The 15,938-nt window shown below is 45.6% G+C and overlaps 1 protein-coding gene across 2 annotated transcripts in view; it reads left to right on the forward strand.

Annotated features, from left to right (window-relative positions):
- The window catches only part of RRN3 (RNA polymerase I transcription factor RRN3), a 54,266-nt gene extending 39,340 nt beyond the window's left edge, over positions 1 to 14,926 (forward strand). For both annotated transcript variants that reach the window (XM_068116029.2, XM_068116030.2), the window contains 6 exons: positions 117 to 247; positions 830 to 960; positions 10,958 to 11,142; positions 11,367 to 11,475; positions 12,414 to 12,563; positions 13,843 to 14,926. In XM_068116029.2, coding sequence (XP_067972130.2) covers positions 117 to 247; positions 830 to 960; positions 10,958 to 11,142; positions 11,367 to 11,475; positions 12,414 to 12,563; positions 13,843 to 14,086 — 950 coding nt within the window. In that variant the 3' untranslated portion in view covers positions 14,087 to 14,926. The remainder of the gene's footprint in view (positions 1 to 116; positions 248 to 829; positions 961 to 10,957; positions 11,143 to 11,366; positions 11,476 to 12,413; positions 12,564 to 13,842) is intronic.
- Positions 14,927 to 15,938: the final 1,012 nt, after the last annotated feature.

Below are 15,938 nucleotides of genomic sequence, written 5' to 3' on the forward strand. Positions count from 1 at the left end.
CAGCAGGACTATGTGCTTCATCATCTCTGATTATGACGATCGATGTCTTTACCTTCAACTTTTCTCCATTTGGTACTTTGCTAAATGAGTCCTCAATATATCTCTCGTGCATCCAGGGCAATTGGACATGGGTAAAGCGAAGGAACTGTATCGAGACTTGTTGGTCACTTTCGATCGGCTCCTCTTACCTACACGCGCTTCCTGCCATGTCCAGTTCTACATGCTCTATTTCTGCAGCTTCCGTTTGGTATGTGGGAGACATTTGTCTAAGGTTTCTAAAAGGTGTCATTGAATATTTTTACCTTTTTCTGCTTCCTGTCATCTCTCTCTTCCTTCTTTCAACTGTTTTGCTCCTCCTCTAATCTTTCTTGCTCCTCTTGTCATCTCTCTTGCTGCTACTTTCTCCCTCTTCTTGTTCCTTCTTTCATCCCTCTCTTCTTGCTCTTCCTTGCATTAAGGTGGGTTTATCGCGTTTTATGACGTGGCCATTCACAACCAACCGCATTATAATGAAATGGAAATTTTTGTAAATTTATTATCATACCTCAGTAATTTGAAATTGAAACTTCCAAAACACCCAAAGCACCTATTAGGCCGCAATTATAAAAGTTTTCAGCCAAATATATGTATGCATATAAACAATCAATCATGTAAAACACTTGATAGGTCAAATTTTCAGAAGTTGCCAAATTGCTGTTTCCATGGCAACTATTGTTTATCTGGAATTCCCAAGTATCGTGCTATATGTACGACATATTTCTTGTTTACTTATTTGCTTGCCAATTATAACCCTGAAATTTTCTCCTCTTCTCGCTTTCTACTTAACCAGGCTTTTGCTGAAGCTTTCTTGGACCATCTTTGGAAGACATTACAAAACCCGAGCCAGCCCTCCGTGCTCAGACAGGCGGCGGCAGCTTACTTGGGCAGCCTGCTCGCTCGTGCAGCTTACATCCCTTCTGTGTATGACATGTCTTAGAGCTTCGGATTTTTTACAATGTCTGTGGTTTCACCGTTAGACTGACAGACACAGTGCCTTCAGAAAGTATTCACACCCCTTGACTTTTTCACATTTTCTTCCAGCCTGAATTGAAAATGAATTAAATTGAGATTTTTTTTGTCATTGATCTACACATAATGCCCACATAAAGTCAAAGTGGAATTTTGTCTTCAGACATTTTCACTAAATAAAAAAAAATGAAATGTAGAAATATCTCATTTACACAAGTATTCAACCCCCTGAGTCAATACTTCGTAGAAGCACCTTTGGCAGTGATTACAACTTTGAGTCTTCTTGGGTTTGTCTGTATCAGCTTTGCACATCTGGATTTGGGGAGTTTCTCCCATGCTTCCTTGCAGATTTGCTCAAGCTCTGTGAAGTTGGATGGGAAGCATCAGTGAACAGCGATCTTCAAGCCTTTCCACAGATTCCCAATGGGATTCAAGTCTGGACTTTGGCTGGGCCACTCAACGACGTTCACATTCTTATTCTGAAGCCATTCCAGTGTTGCTTTAGCCATATGCTTGGGGTCATTGTCCTGTTAGAACATCAGTCTTCTCCGCACTATAAGGTGTTTTGCACTCTGAAGCAGGTTCTCCTCAAGGAAATGCCTGTATTTGGCACAATTAATTGTTACCTCTTTCCTTACAAGTCTCCCAGTTCCTGCTGCTGAAAAGCATCCCGATAGCATGATGCTGCCACCACCATGCTTCACGTTTGAGCTGTGCTCAGTTTCCTCCAGACTTAGCGCTTTGCATTCAGGCGAAAGAGTTCAATTTTCATCTCATCAGACCACAGAATATTTTGCCTCATGCTCTCAGTCTTTCACTTACCATTTTGGAAACTCCAGATGTGCCTTTTTCTCAGGAGTAGCTTCCATCTGGCCACTCTCTCATAAAGCATAGATTTGTGAAATACTGCAGAGAGTTTTGTCCTTCTGGCTGGTTCTCTCATCTCAGCAAATGAACTTTGTAGTTCTGTTCGAGTGGTCTTTTGGTTCTTGGGCACCTCCCTGAGGAAGTTCCTTCTTGCCTGACGAAGCCTGACGAAGGTTGTTCAGTTTGGTCAGACAGCCAGCTCTAGGAAGAGTCTGGGTAGTTCCTATTCTTTCCATTTCCTAATGATTGAGCTCACTGTTCACTTGGGAACTTTCAGCACACTAGAAATTGTTTTATACCCTTCCCCAGATCTATGCCTCCTCATAATTCTATGAGAGTTCTTCGGCCAGCTACTTGGACTTCATGGTGGAGTTTCTACTCTGATATGCACTGTCAACTGTGGGACCTTATGTAGAAAGGTGTGTTTCTTTCAAAAAAAGAACTTCTGTTTCCGGTCCATCGAGCAAGGAAGCGACTTCGACCTCTGCACGGCAGCAAAGTTAAAGTATTTTTCCATTCGTGTCTTCGTCAAATTTCCACTTGTTATTTTATTGTGCATGTGTTGCTGTGTATTTCTAGTTGGTGTTGGTTTGCAATTCGTGCAAACTTGTTTATAATTACTCGTTTTCTGTTCGCACCGCGTGCACGGCCTGGTCTCTCTCTAGGCTTCCCTCTCCCCATCGGTGTTTTGTGAATTTAAGCTCTTTCCTTCGCTGTATTGCTTATTTCTTAGATTTTCTCTTCTCCCCCGAACTTCCCGAACATCTACCCTCTGTCTAACGTTTTAAATACAAAAAAAAGAAAAATCCCTTCTATCCTCGCGGGCACGTGTCCTTGCTGTCTCGCCACGTCCCCGTTATCTCCTTTTCTCCCACCTCTTTTTTTTTTTTTTTTTTTTTTTTTTTTGTATACAAGATCGAGGCTCGTGAAAGAGCGAACATTAATCACACAGAAAGACAAACCGACACATAAAACATATAACATCGGGAGCGGTAGACAAGATGGGGAGAGAGGGGGAAGGACACAAACACAACATTTGAGAGCAGGGACCGAGAGACATGGAGACATCGAGAGATCTGAGAGAGGGCGAGGGCTTTGGGGGGGGGGGGGGGCATGGGAAGGGGGCGGTGGGAGAGGTATAAAACATATGGACGCTGCCAGGACTTCCAGGAAAGAAGTTGGAATTTCAAACAAGGTGGATCTGGGGTGAATTAGCGGGGGTAGAAAAGATCAAGGTTTTGGATGGGGGAAGATAAGCGATGGTGGTGAACAGCTGTTTTAAAGACCTGGAGGGAGGAGTGGGATTGAAGGGAGTGAGGGAGTTTGTTCCAGAGGCGGGAGAAAAGAGGAATGAAAGAGTGAAGGTGAGCAGAGAGCCGAGATTTCGGCAGTTTAACCATCAGAGGGTTGCTGGCAGATCTTGTGCGACCTGTAGGAATATTTGGGGGACAGAGCACAGAGAGAGCTGGGGGTGCAAGGCCGGAGAGGAGTCGGTAGAAGACAGAAAGACCACCTACCTGCCTGCGGTGAGTGAGTGAAAGGCCCTCAGAGATAGCTTCATCGCGGGAGATTCCAATAATTCTGAAAGCTTTGGTTTCAACAGCGTGAAGCCGAGCTAGGTGTGAGGCAGGAGCACCGGCCCATAGGGGAGAACAGTATTCCATTGAGCTGCGGATGAAAGCCTTGTATGTGGTGAGGAGCTCAGGTGTGCCGAGGAAGGACTTCGCACGACGGAGGATGCCCAGTCGGCGACTGGCTTTGGAGGCCAGCTTGGAAATGTGGTTTTCCCAAGAAAGATCATGGCAGATAGTGAGACCCAAAATCTTGAGCGACAGAACTTCTTGGAGAGGATTGTTGAGAAAGTAGATGGGAGGGTTGTCCAGTCGTACTTTTCAGAGAGACATAGTAAGAGTGTGAGATTTGTCAGGATTGAAAGACATGTTCCACTTGTTTGACCAGTCTGTGATTTTGTCCAGGTCTTCAGAGAGTGAGGAGGCAGCAGACTGCCGATCTGAGGGAAGAGGAATGGAGCGGCAGAGAGTGGAGTCATCAGCAAAGAGATAGAGAGGATTTTCGAGAGAGTCAGAGAGATCATTGATGAAGACCAGAAAAAGCACGGGGCCCAGAACACTGCCTTGGGGAACTCCAGCCTGAACAGGAAGAGGAGATGAGAGAAACCCATTCAGGGCCACACGTTGACGACGACTAGAGAGGAAATCCGCCAGCCATGCGTGGAGATTTCCATGGATACCAAAGGAGGAGAGTTTGGTGAGCAGAGCGGGGTGCCAGACTGTGTCGAAGGCACGTGATATGTCGAGGGAGACAGCTCTAATTTCCTGTTTGGCATTGAGGACCTCCATCCATTGTTGAGACAGCAGAAGCAGCATGTCCAGAGTAGAGTGACCTGGTCTGAAACCAAATTGATGATCAGAGATCAAGCCATTGGAGAAGAGGAAAGATTTCATATCTGAAGCAATGATGGATTCCATGACTTTGCTGATAATTGGGAGAAGGCTGATTGGTCTGTAGTTGCTAGGATCTGTTTTTGCACCTTTTTTGTGCAAAGCGGTGATGTTGGCTGATTTCCAAGCAGATGGCAGTTGACCTTGAGCAAAAGAGAGGGTGTAGAGAACAGAGAGAGGGTGAGATAGAGCAGCAGAGCAGGATTTTAGGACCCGTGGGCTGATGCCGTCGGGTCCAGTTGCAGAATCAGAGTCGAGGGTTGACAGAAACTTTTCCACCTTGTCAGGAGGAAAGGACACGGAGTCCAGGAGCAGCAGGGTACGACTGGGTATGGTGGGTACAGAGAGGGATGGGTTTGGGACACAAGATTTAGAGGCAAACACAGAGTTGAGGCATTCAGCTTTTTCACGTGCGGAGTCAGCTGTGTAGCCATTTGAGGTAAGGGAGGGGATGGAGGGGGAACAAACACCAGAAACGGATTTGACCAGACGCCACCAGGATTTGGAAGAGGGAGACAGATAAGAGAGTTCGGGCTTGAGAACGGAGAGATATTGTTTCCTGGCTCTCCTGAGGGTGGACACACACTTGTTTCGGGCTTTGTGAAAGGAAATGAGATTTCCTTCCGTTGGATTTGCTTTCCAGGAGACGAAGGCAAGTTGTTTCTGGGCAACAGCCTCACCACAAGATTCCGTGTACCATGGACGGGAGGAAGGGTATGACAACTGAAGACGAGATGGGATAAATCTGTGCATGAGAGAGAGCAATTTACTTTGGAAGAATTCCCAGGATGAGTTGATGTCAGAGGTGGTAGAGATGGGAGACCAGTCCAGATGATTGATGGCTGCTTGAAGACCGTGCCAGTTGGCCTGAGTGAAATGCCAGACTCGTCGACGCTGAGCATCTTCCTTCCATCTCCAGCCGAAACTCACCCTAACAATTCTAGTTTCCTTCATCTCATTTAACCCTTTATCCTTTCTCAGAACCAGACGTAATCTGCTTAACAGAAACTTTCTTCCTTCAAGATGTGTCTGATTCCTTAATATCTCTTCCTGGTTACTCCCTCCTCTGGTATGATAGACCTGAACCTCGTCCTCGTGGTGGGGTTGTGACAGTGCATTCAGAAAGTATTCAGACCCCTTCACTTTTTTCACATTTTGTTATGTTGCAGCCTTATGCTGAAATCGTTTAAATTCATTTTTTCCCTCATCAATCTACACTCAATACCCATAATGACAAAGAGAAAACAGGATTTTATAAAGTTTTGCAAATTTATTTAAAAAAACAAACTGAAATATCACATTGACATAAGTATTTATACCCTTTGCTATGACACTTGAAATTTAGCTCAGGTGCCTCCCATTTCTCTTGATCATTTTTGAGATGTTTCTACACCTTGATTAGAGTCCACCTGTGGTAAATTCAATTGATTGGACATGATTTGGAAAGGCACACACCTGTCTGTATAAGGTCTCACAGCTGACAATGCATATCAGAGCAAAAACCAAGCCATGCGGTCGAAGGAACTGCCTGCAGAGATCAGAGACAGGATTGTGTTGAGGCACAGATCTGGGGAAGTCTACAAAAAAATGTATGCTGCATTGAAGGTTCCCAAGAGCACAGTGGCCTCCTTAATTCTTAAATGGGAGAAGTTTGGAACAACCTGGACACTTCCTAGAGCTGGCCGCCCGGCCAAACTGACCAATCGGGAGAGAAGGGCCTTGGTAAGAGAGGTGACCAAGAACCCGATGGTCACTCTGGTTGAGCTCCAGAGATCCTGTGTGGAGATGGGAGAAACTTCCAGAAGGACAACCATCATGCAACACTCCACCGATCTGGGCTTCATGGCAGAGTGGCCAGACGGAAGCCAAACAGTTCAATATTGGTTTCATCAGACCACAGAATCTTGTTTCTCACAGTCTGAGAGTCCTTTAGGTGCTTTTTTGCAAACTCATGTGTCTTTCACTGAGGAGAGGCTTCCGTCTGGCCACTCTGCCATAACGTCCAGATCGATGGAGTGTTACAGTGATGGTTGTCCTTCTGGAAGTTTCTCCCATCTCCACACAGGATCTCTGGAGCTCAGCCAGACTGACCATTGGGTTCTTGGTCACCTCTCTTACCAAGGCCCCTCTCCCCCCGATTACTCAGTTTCGCCGGGCGGCCAGCTCTAGGAAGAGTCCTGGTTGTTCCAAACTTCTTCCATGTAAGAATTACTAGCAACGGTACCCGCCCTATGGGCTAGGCTTCAATTGGGAGGCCCAAATGAAAAGGCAAAATATCAGAAATTGAAGGCTTTTAAAAATATTTTAAACGATTCATATAAACATCCGTTGAATCATATCACACGCAAATCATCAAAATCTAAACAGTACATGGCGCCCATTTTGAAAAATGGTTGAATTCTGCAAAAGGGAAGCGGCCGCCACACGTCTTTCTCAGTCACACGTTTATGTGTGAAGAGTGCGCGCCGAATATGTAACACGGAAGCGTTACCTGTTTCTCAGTTGCTTTGCACACGCTGCCATGTTACTTCGGAGCCGCACGTTTTTATAGGAAGAGTTTGTCAGGAGTCGATCTACTCTCTCCTGGTACGTAGAATTAACAGTATTTGTCTAATTTCAACAAAAGCCACATCACTGTTCATATCATTAAATATTATTCCATCGTGTTTGGGAAAAATTGGAGAAACAATATAGCCTATTTTACTCCCAGGGGTCCTTGGAATACCCACCCAAAACATCGTTGCGATCGGTTGAGCCGTTTTTGCGGTACCTTCGAACGGATGGACGGACATTTGGTGAATTTATAGTAAGATGGAGGCCACTGTGCTCTTGGGAACCTTCAATGCAGCAGAAAATTTTTTGTAGGCTTCCCCAGATCCGTGCCTCGACACAATCCTGTCTCTGACAGTTCTTTCGACCGTTCCAGTCGTTCCTTCGACTTCGACCTCAAGCAGTTCCTTCGACCTCATGGCTTGGTTTTTGCTCTGATATGCATTGTCAGCTGTGAGACCTTATACAGACAGGTGTGTGCCTTTCCAAATCATGTCCAATCAATAGAATTTACCACAGGTGGACTCCAATCAAGGTGTAGAAACATCTCAAAGATGATCAAGAGAAATGGGAGGCACCTGAGCTAAATTTCAAGTGTCATAGCAAGGGTCTGAATACTTATGTCAATGTGATATTTCAGTTTTTTCTTTTTAATAAATTTGCAAAATTTTCTAAAATCCTGTTTTCTCTTTGTCATTATGGGGTATTGAGTGTAGATTGATGAGGGAAAAAATGAATTTGAACGATTTCAACATAAGGCTGCAACATAACAAAATGTGAAAAAAGTGAAGGGGTCTGAATACTTTATGAATGCACTGTATATTTATCAAAACCTCTCTTCCTCACTCTCCTTGCACTGCCCTCTCTCCACCCCACCCCCAGGAGTACCTCTGGCTACGGCTTCCTCTCCGCTCCTACCTTTTGTTCATATGTGTTCTGTGCCGTCCTCCAAACAGTGATGACTCCATTTACATCTCCCTGTCTTGACAACATGGACCAACTTTTCTCCACTCATTCCAACTCTCTCTTCCTCATATGTGGCGACTTCAACTGTCATCATGCCAGCTGGCTGGGTGTGGGTTCCTATCACACCAGCCATGGCACCTCAGCAAAGGACTTCTGCGACTCAATGGGACTGACACCATCTGTAAATTTCCCGACCCTGATCTCAGTCAATGGAGTATCTTCTCCTCTAGACTTGGTTATGACTAGCTTCCCTGCTAATGTCTGCTGGTCTTCTTCTGCTCCAATCGGTTCTTCCGATCATTTCCTTGTTAAAGTGGACATCTCTCTGGCCATTCTCAGAGAGCCTCCTCAGCGTCGACGAGTCTGGGCTTTCACTCAGGCCGACTGGCACGGTCTTCAAGCAGCCATCTAACATCTGGACTAGTCTCCCATCTCGACTGCCTCTGACATCAACTCTTCCTGGGAATTCTTCCAAAGTAAACTGCTCTCTCTCGTGCACAGATTTATCCCTTCTCGTCTTCAGTTGTCGTACCCTTCTTCCCGTCCATGGTACACTGAAGCTTGTGGTGAGGCAGTTGCCATGAAGCAACTTGCCTTCACCTCATGGAAGGCTAATCCAACTGAAGGTAATCTCAGTTCCTTTCACAAAGCTCGGAACAAGTATGTGTCTACCCTCAGGAGAGCCAGGAAACAATATCTCTCTGCTCTCAAAACGGAACTCGAAAAACCTGTCTCCCTTCTCCAAATCCTGGTGGCATCTGGTCAAATCTGTTCCTGATGTTTGTTCCCCCTCCATCCCCTCCATTACCTCAAACGGCTACACAGCTGACTCCACACGTGAAAAAGCTGAATGCCTCAACTCTGTGTTTGTCTCAAAATCTTGTGTCCCAAACCCATCTCTCTCTGTTCCCACCTTACCCAGTCAAACCCAGCTGCCCCTGGACTCTGTGTCCTTCTCTCCTGACAAGGTGGAGAAGTCTCTGTCAATCCTCGACTCTGATTCTGCAACTGGACCAGACAGCATCAGCCCACGGGTCCTAAAATCCTGCTCTGCCACTCTATCTCACCCACTCTCTGTTCTCTTCACCCTCTCTTTTGCTCAAGGTCATCTGCCATCAGCTTGGAAATCAGCCAACATTTCCACTTCACACACAAAATGTGCAAAAACAGATCCTTGCAACTACAGACCAATCAGCCTGCTCCCAATAATCAGCAAGGTCATGGAATCAATCATTGCCTCTGACATCAAATCCTTCCTCTTCTCCAATGGCTTGATCTCGGATCATCAATTTGGATTCAGACCAGGTCATTCTACGCTGGACAAGCTGCTTCTCCTGTCTCAATGGATGGAGGTCCTTAATGCCAAGCAGGAAATCAGAGTTGTCTCCCTTGACATATCACGTGCCTTCGATACGGTCTGGCACCCCGCTCTGCTCACCAAACACGCCGCTTATGGCATCCATTGAAATCTCCACACATGGCTTGCGGTCTTCCTCTGTGGTCATAGTCAACATGTGGCCGTGAATGGTTTTCTCTCATCTCCCCTTCCTGTTCAGGCTGGAGTTCCCCAAGGCAGTGTTCTGGGCCCTGTGCTTTTTCTGGTCTTCATCAATGATCTCTCCGACTCTCTGGAGAATCCTCTCTATCTCTTTGCTGATGACTCCACTCTCTGCTGCCCTATACCCCATCCCTCAGATCGGCAGTCTGCAGCCTCCTCACTCTGCAGACCTGGAAAAAATCACAGACTGGTCAAACAAGTGGAACATGTCTTTCAATCCTGACAAATCTCACACTCTCACGATTTCTCTCCGACAAGACCAACTGGACAACCCTCCAATCTACTTTCTGAACAATCCTCTTCAATAAGTTCTGTCTCTCAAGCTTTTGGGTCTCACTATCTGCCGTGATCTTTCCTGGGAAAACCACATTTCCAAGCTGGCCTCAAAAGCCAGTCACCGACTGGGCATCCTCCGTTGTGCGAAGTCCTTCCTTGGCATACCTGAGCTCCTCACCACATACAAGGCTTTCATCCACAGCTCATTGGAATACTGCTCTCTCCTCTGTGCTGGTGTTCCTGCCACACACCTAGCTCGGCTTCACGCTGTTGAAACCAAAGCTTTCAGAATCATTGGAATCTCCCGCAATGAAGCTAACTCCGAGGGCCTTTCACTCACTCACTGCACGCAGGTTGGTGGTCCCAGCTCTCTCTGTGCTTTGTCTCCCAAATATTGCTGCAGGTCACACAAGATCTGCCAGCAACCCTCTTATGGTTAAACTGCCAAAATCAAGACTCTCTGCTCACCTTCACTCTTTCATTCCTCTTTTCTCCCGCCTCTGGAACAAACTCCCTCACTCTCTTCAATCCCACTCCTCCCTCCAGGTCTTTAAAACAGCTGTCCACCACCATCTCTTATATCTTCCCCCATCCAAAACCTTGATCTTTTCTTCCCCCTCTCATTCACCCCATATCCACTTTTTTGAAATACCGACTTCCTTCCTGGAAGTCCTAGCAGTGTCCATGTGTTTTTTACCCCCCCCCCCCCCCCTTCCCATGCCTCCTCCCTCCAAGCCCTCTCCCTCCCACAGGTCTTCCGATGTCCCTGCTCTCTATCTTGTTCTCCCGCTCCCTTTATCATATGTTTTACGTGTCAGTTTGTCTTTTTGTGATCAATGTTAGCTCTTACACGAGCCTCGATATTGTATAGAAAAAAAACAAAAAAAAAACGTCCAATCAGTTGAATTGGCCACAGATGGACTCAAATCAAGTTGTGAAGACATCTCAAGGATGATCAAAGGAAATTGTATGCACCTGTGTTCAATTTGGAGTGTCATAACAAAGGGTTTTAATAATCTTTGCCTCAAGACATTTCAGCTTTTCATTTTTAATTGCTTTGTAAAATTTTCTAAAAATAATTCCACTTTGACATTGTGGGGTATTATGTGTGTGTGCATCAGTAAAAAAAAAAAAAATCGAAATTTAATCAAATTTAAATTCAGTCTGTAACACAACAAAAGGTGAAAAAGGTCAAAGGTTGTGAATACTTTCTGAAGGCACTGTATGTAAGCCTTTGGCGTTCTTGCTGAATCACTTTTCTTTTTTCCAGCACTGTACGAGCCTGCCTTGATCTCATGGTTTCTTGGCTCCATCGGTACATTGACAGCCAAGATGGCAGTGTGCGGTCATATTGTGATGTCTCTGTTCACGGGCCCTTCTATGCCGTGTGCCAAGCCGTCTGCTACATCTTCATCTTTCGCCACCGAGATCTACTGGACCAGGACATGAAAAAAGGTTCTGCTCATGGGACTATTGCTTTACTTTGGAGCATCAGTGGAAATATGTGCAAAGCATCATGGAAGCACTGATTTTCACTTGCACACATTACTTTTCCGGTTTTAACACAAAGATTTTAACAAATTTTGTCCTTTTCAGAGCCGAATGTAAGTTCCATCACTCGTATTGCGCCTTGCTCCCCTGATTTATTTTTTATGATGGTGACCCCTGGCTTGCTTCAGGTCTGGCTTATCTTCAGGCCCTCAATCTGGAGCGTTTGGTCCACTGTCGGCTGAATCCACTCAAAGTCTGCCTGCCGGCCATTGTAAGAGTCTTTGCTGCTCTCACAAGGTACGATTTCCTGCCGAACCACTGCAGTCTTGTGGCCTAACACGTCACCTCGATATCTCATTTTGCAGTCTATCTCGTGCTTTAAGATGCAAACAGTACAAGTACTGGGTGACACATATTTCCATTTATCCATAGTATTTTCCTCAACGTACAGGTAGTGGAGCAAAAAAATGGAAACGCCAATCTAAAGTCACTTAATAGGGCATTGGTCACCACGTGCGGCCAGTTTGTACGGCCTGTATGCGCCGGGGCAGAGAGTCCACCAGCGCTTGGAATTCTGCAGGAGGGATATGCAGCACTATTCTTCCACAAGAAAGTCAATCAACTCACACCTGTTTGATAGCGGTGCAAAACACTGTCTCAGGCGTTGTTCCAGAATATCCCATAGATGCTCGATTGGGTTCAGATCTGGTGACTGAAAAGGCCATGACATATGGATAACGTCAGTGTCATGCTCAACAAACCATTGGGCGACCACACGTGCTTTGTGGATGGGAAATTGATGGGGGGTGGGGAGGGGGCTCTCTTCTTGCAGCCTTGCTGGCCAAAATTAAAACTACGCAACCAGGCCTGTGCAGCATTTTTATACATGACCCTAAGCATGCTGGGATGTTATTTGCTTAATTAACACATGGGCCACACCTCTGTGGAAGCCGTTGCTTGTTGTCCCCCGTCGCACCGCAGAGTGAAAGGGGGACTATGGTTCTCCAACCTCCAACCCACTCGCAAATATTATCGACTCTTCCATGTTTCCTGCATCTTCCACTTTGTCAACTCACATCACTTCACCGACGGGGGACCTAGGCGTAACGCTTGTTGTCCCTAATTTACCCAGGTGTTTCCATTTTTTTCTCCACTACCTGTTAGCTGGATAAGAAAAGATTCCTGTTTATGAGGAAAATGTTGAGAACAACAAAACCTGTGTGTGCTGAACGCAGGAAGTACCAAATTGCTTTTTGCTACACCGTGATCGAGAGAAACCGGCGGCAAGTCCTCCCAATGCTGGCAGGGTCAGAAGGTGACGCCAGGCCTATCAACACCAACCCTCTCGACTCATTCTTCCCCTATGATCCTTACGTTCTCAAACGGTTCGTTAGGCTTATCCCATTCCTGCAAGAAATTTCCTTTTCATTCATCTTCGACTCTGATTTTGATCCTATTTTTGCCTATTGCTACCTTCCCATCAACACCCTTTGGCTGATGTACTAGTTGTACAATGCTTTGACTTTATGAAGTATTTAGCTTTACTGTTCCTTTGCACAAAATGATTCTGAAATAAATAAATTAATAAATACAATCTGGCCGCTTGTTAATGGGAAAAAAAATTAAAGTTCATTGAGCTTTTGCAGGTGATGTCGCTGGTGTCCAAAATCGAACTCAAACATCATGGTGTTTTTTGGGTGTTTTTTTTTGTTTTCAAGAGGCCTATGCAACGCATTGCTGAGAATGCAATCAGTTTTGGGTTGAAACACACATCATTGCCGGTAGCTGTTATTACCTCGTGGATTCTCACTCTCTCTCCTTTCCTGCTGCAAGCCTGGTGTTGGCTTAGCGGTTAGGGTGCCAGCTTGGGATCCTATGATCCTGGGTTTGAATCCCAGTCGATCGCTGAATTAACACCAGGGGGGTTGACTCAGCCTGTCATCCTTCCGAGGTCAGAAAATTGAGTACCAGCTTGCTGGTAATTCCCTGTGTGTCGCAAGAGGCGACTAACAGGGTTGGTGGCAGGAAGGGCATCCGGCTGTAAAACATTTCTTCAAAAAGGGGACAATGGTACCCAAAAAAAGGCCAACCCCTGCTTTGCAGGGAAAAATGGCCTCTAAAGGTTGTCTCTCTCTCTCTCTCTCTCTCTCTCTCTCTCTCTCTCTCTCTCTCTCTCTCTCTCTCTCTCTCTGTCTCTCTGTCTCTCTCTCTGTCTCTCTCTTCCTTCCTTTCCCTTTCCTTCCCTTCCTTTCCCTTTCCTTCCCTTCCTTTCCCTTTCCTTCCCTTCCTTTCCCTTTCCTTCCCTTCCTTTCCCTTCTGCACAAATGTTCAACTGGTAAAGTCTCCAACCAATCTGTCTCTGTCAGAACTTCAAGAAACAGTGCAGAATAGGGATGTTTGGGGAAATCTGATCGTGAATGTCACCGGAAATCGGGCACAACTTGATGGAACCAGATAACAAGATGACCCATAATAATGTTGCACTTGCAGCTGTAGAATGCTGCAGTCATTGCGTTGATCATTTTCATCATTCAGCATCATTTGCAATATGTAATATGAATTGATCCTCTCCCCCTTTCCCCACCTCCCACCCCCACACTTCCATTTACCCCATCCCCAATCCCACTGACGCATCTGCACATTTCCGTTTCCTTTCCCTCCCAGGTCCAGTAAAGCCATTACACCACTGTATCGGACCTGGACAGACGATGGGCTGCATGAGCCAGGGGAAAAAGATCGAGCACACCTGTCCGCAAGCGAAGACGGCAACGCCGAGAGCGACGACGACTTCCTGAAGGCAGAGACCCCCAATAACAATTCTGGGACTTTCGCCACGACCCCTTCATTTCACAATCGCACCTCAAAGAGCTTCGACTCGTCCCCTTGTCGACCGCCATCATTCGATTGAGGCGTCGAACCCGCTTCTCTTTGAAATCTCCATCAGTCCACAACGTCATGGATCCTCTTACTTTTTCTCCACGAGTTCTCAACGGATCCTCTTACTTTCCTCAACCTTTTACCAACAGCGAATGGTAGCGCGTCATTCAGGTGAAGACCCGCCATCAAGCTGATTGTTAAATTGACGCCTCCACATGCCATCCTCACTGAAGTTTTGTCTCCTATAGCCAGCTGGCCTTGTGAGACCCACTCGGCTTTTAGATCTCCAGATATTGTTAACCTGAAAAATGGGTGAAAGACAATTGTTATCTTGAATTGAATGCTTCACAGATTTATTTAATTTTAGTTGAATTTTACGTTTCTAGGTCCTAGATATTTGAAGCGATGTCATGGCATACCAATGAGGATGCTTCATATGGAATCGTGGCGTCATATGAGTTGCGACGTCGGTCTATCGAGACCAAATGCACGAGGAGGAAACAGTTGTACAAGAAGTGATGACCGGATCTTCGCTCTTGGCCGGGAATTTAGGCCTCGGTGCTCATGCGGGCACAGGATCATAACATTTCTACTTTGAGGACGGCCTTGATCACTCATTTCTACAATAATTTGTATATTTAATTCTCAAACAGTAAACGCTGTATTATATTATTATTATTATTATTATTATTATTATAGATTGTATTCCTGGCAGAGCGAGCAATGCCAAAACCTGTGCTGTGTTGCGAAGGTTTTCATCACTCACATCAACCAAGAATGAATGATGTTTTTGTTCTCTTATTTTGACTCTGTGTTTATTTTGCTTATGTATCTGTACAAAATAAAGTACAGTACTGCACTGTGTCATCAATCGTGTTGGCAATCTTTAGCCGTCCGTGCCGCTTGTTGCTCCACATCGGTACTTGTCATTGTCGTGTGTATGTTCAGATCACATCCTTTCGGGCACGTTGAGGCCATTTTTACCCTCGCCAGATGAGAGGGTATTGCATTTGAGTCCGTTTGTCTGTTTGTTTGTTTGTACGCACAGAATAAATATGATTCTCTCTGCAACTGTTGATCCGATGGACACGAAAATTTCACCATAGGAGCACCTCCTGTAGAATATTTTAATAATTATGACGTCATAGGTCACGTGGTGCAGGCACCATCCAAAAAAACGTTGCACCTCTATCTCCAAAACCGCTCCATGGAATAAAATTGAAACATGGCTCATTGTAAAGAACTCCGCATGGGGAATAAGTCTTGTTAACAATGCCGTCAATGGTGCCTTAATTATGACGTCATAATTCGACAGGGACAACCCTTATTCTGATCAGTTTGAAATTTGTTGAGTGTGATCTACACAACAATTATATTGGAGAATATAAATTATGATGCAATCGCTCACGTGGTCTGGCAGCCATATTGGATCAAAGAAAAAAAACAGAAGAGTTGGTGCGCACCAAGTTGACTGCTCAGCGTAAGTATTCTATGAATACCATCTACTTCACTTATGCATATGATTTCACCTCCCCCATCCTTCCCCATTTCCTCCTATGCTCCAAACATGGCCTTCCTCAGAACTGACTCGGGCAACATGGCACATCCACCCCCTCATTCCTCTCCCTGCACTTGTCCACCCTCTTCTTAACTTCCTTTTCTCTTCCATACAAGATCTGCTTTTGGAGAAGTCACAATGGTGGTAAAGTTTACCAGGTATAAATCCAGCTACTGTCGTGAACCCAATCAAGACCCTTCCCAGTTCCTCAAGGTTTCTTGGGTTCTTCCAGTAACCACATCCTGGTTAACCTTCCCAAATCCAGGCTCGTCGTACACCTCAACTCCTTTGTACCTCAGTTCTGGAAGCTTGTGGAACTGCCATC

This window comes from Myxine glutinosa, chromosome 5 (assembly GCF_964187855.1).
Source record: "Myxine glutinosa chromosome 5, kmMyxGlut1.1, whole genome shotgun sequence".
Taxonomy (NCBI): domain Eukaryota; kingdom Metazoa; phylum Chordata; class Myxini; order Myxiniformes; family Myxinidae; genus Myxine; species Myxine glutinosa.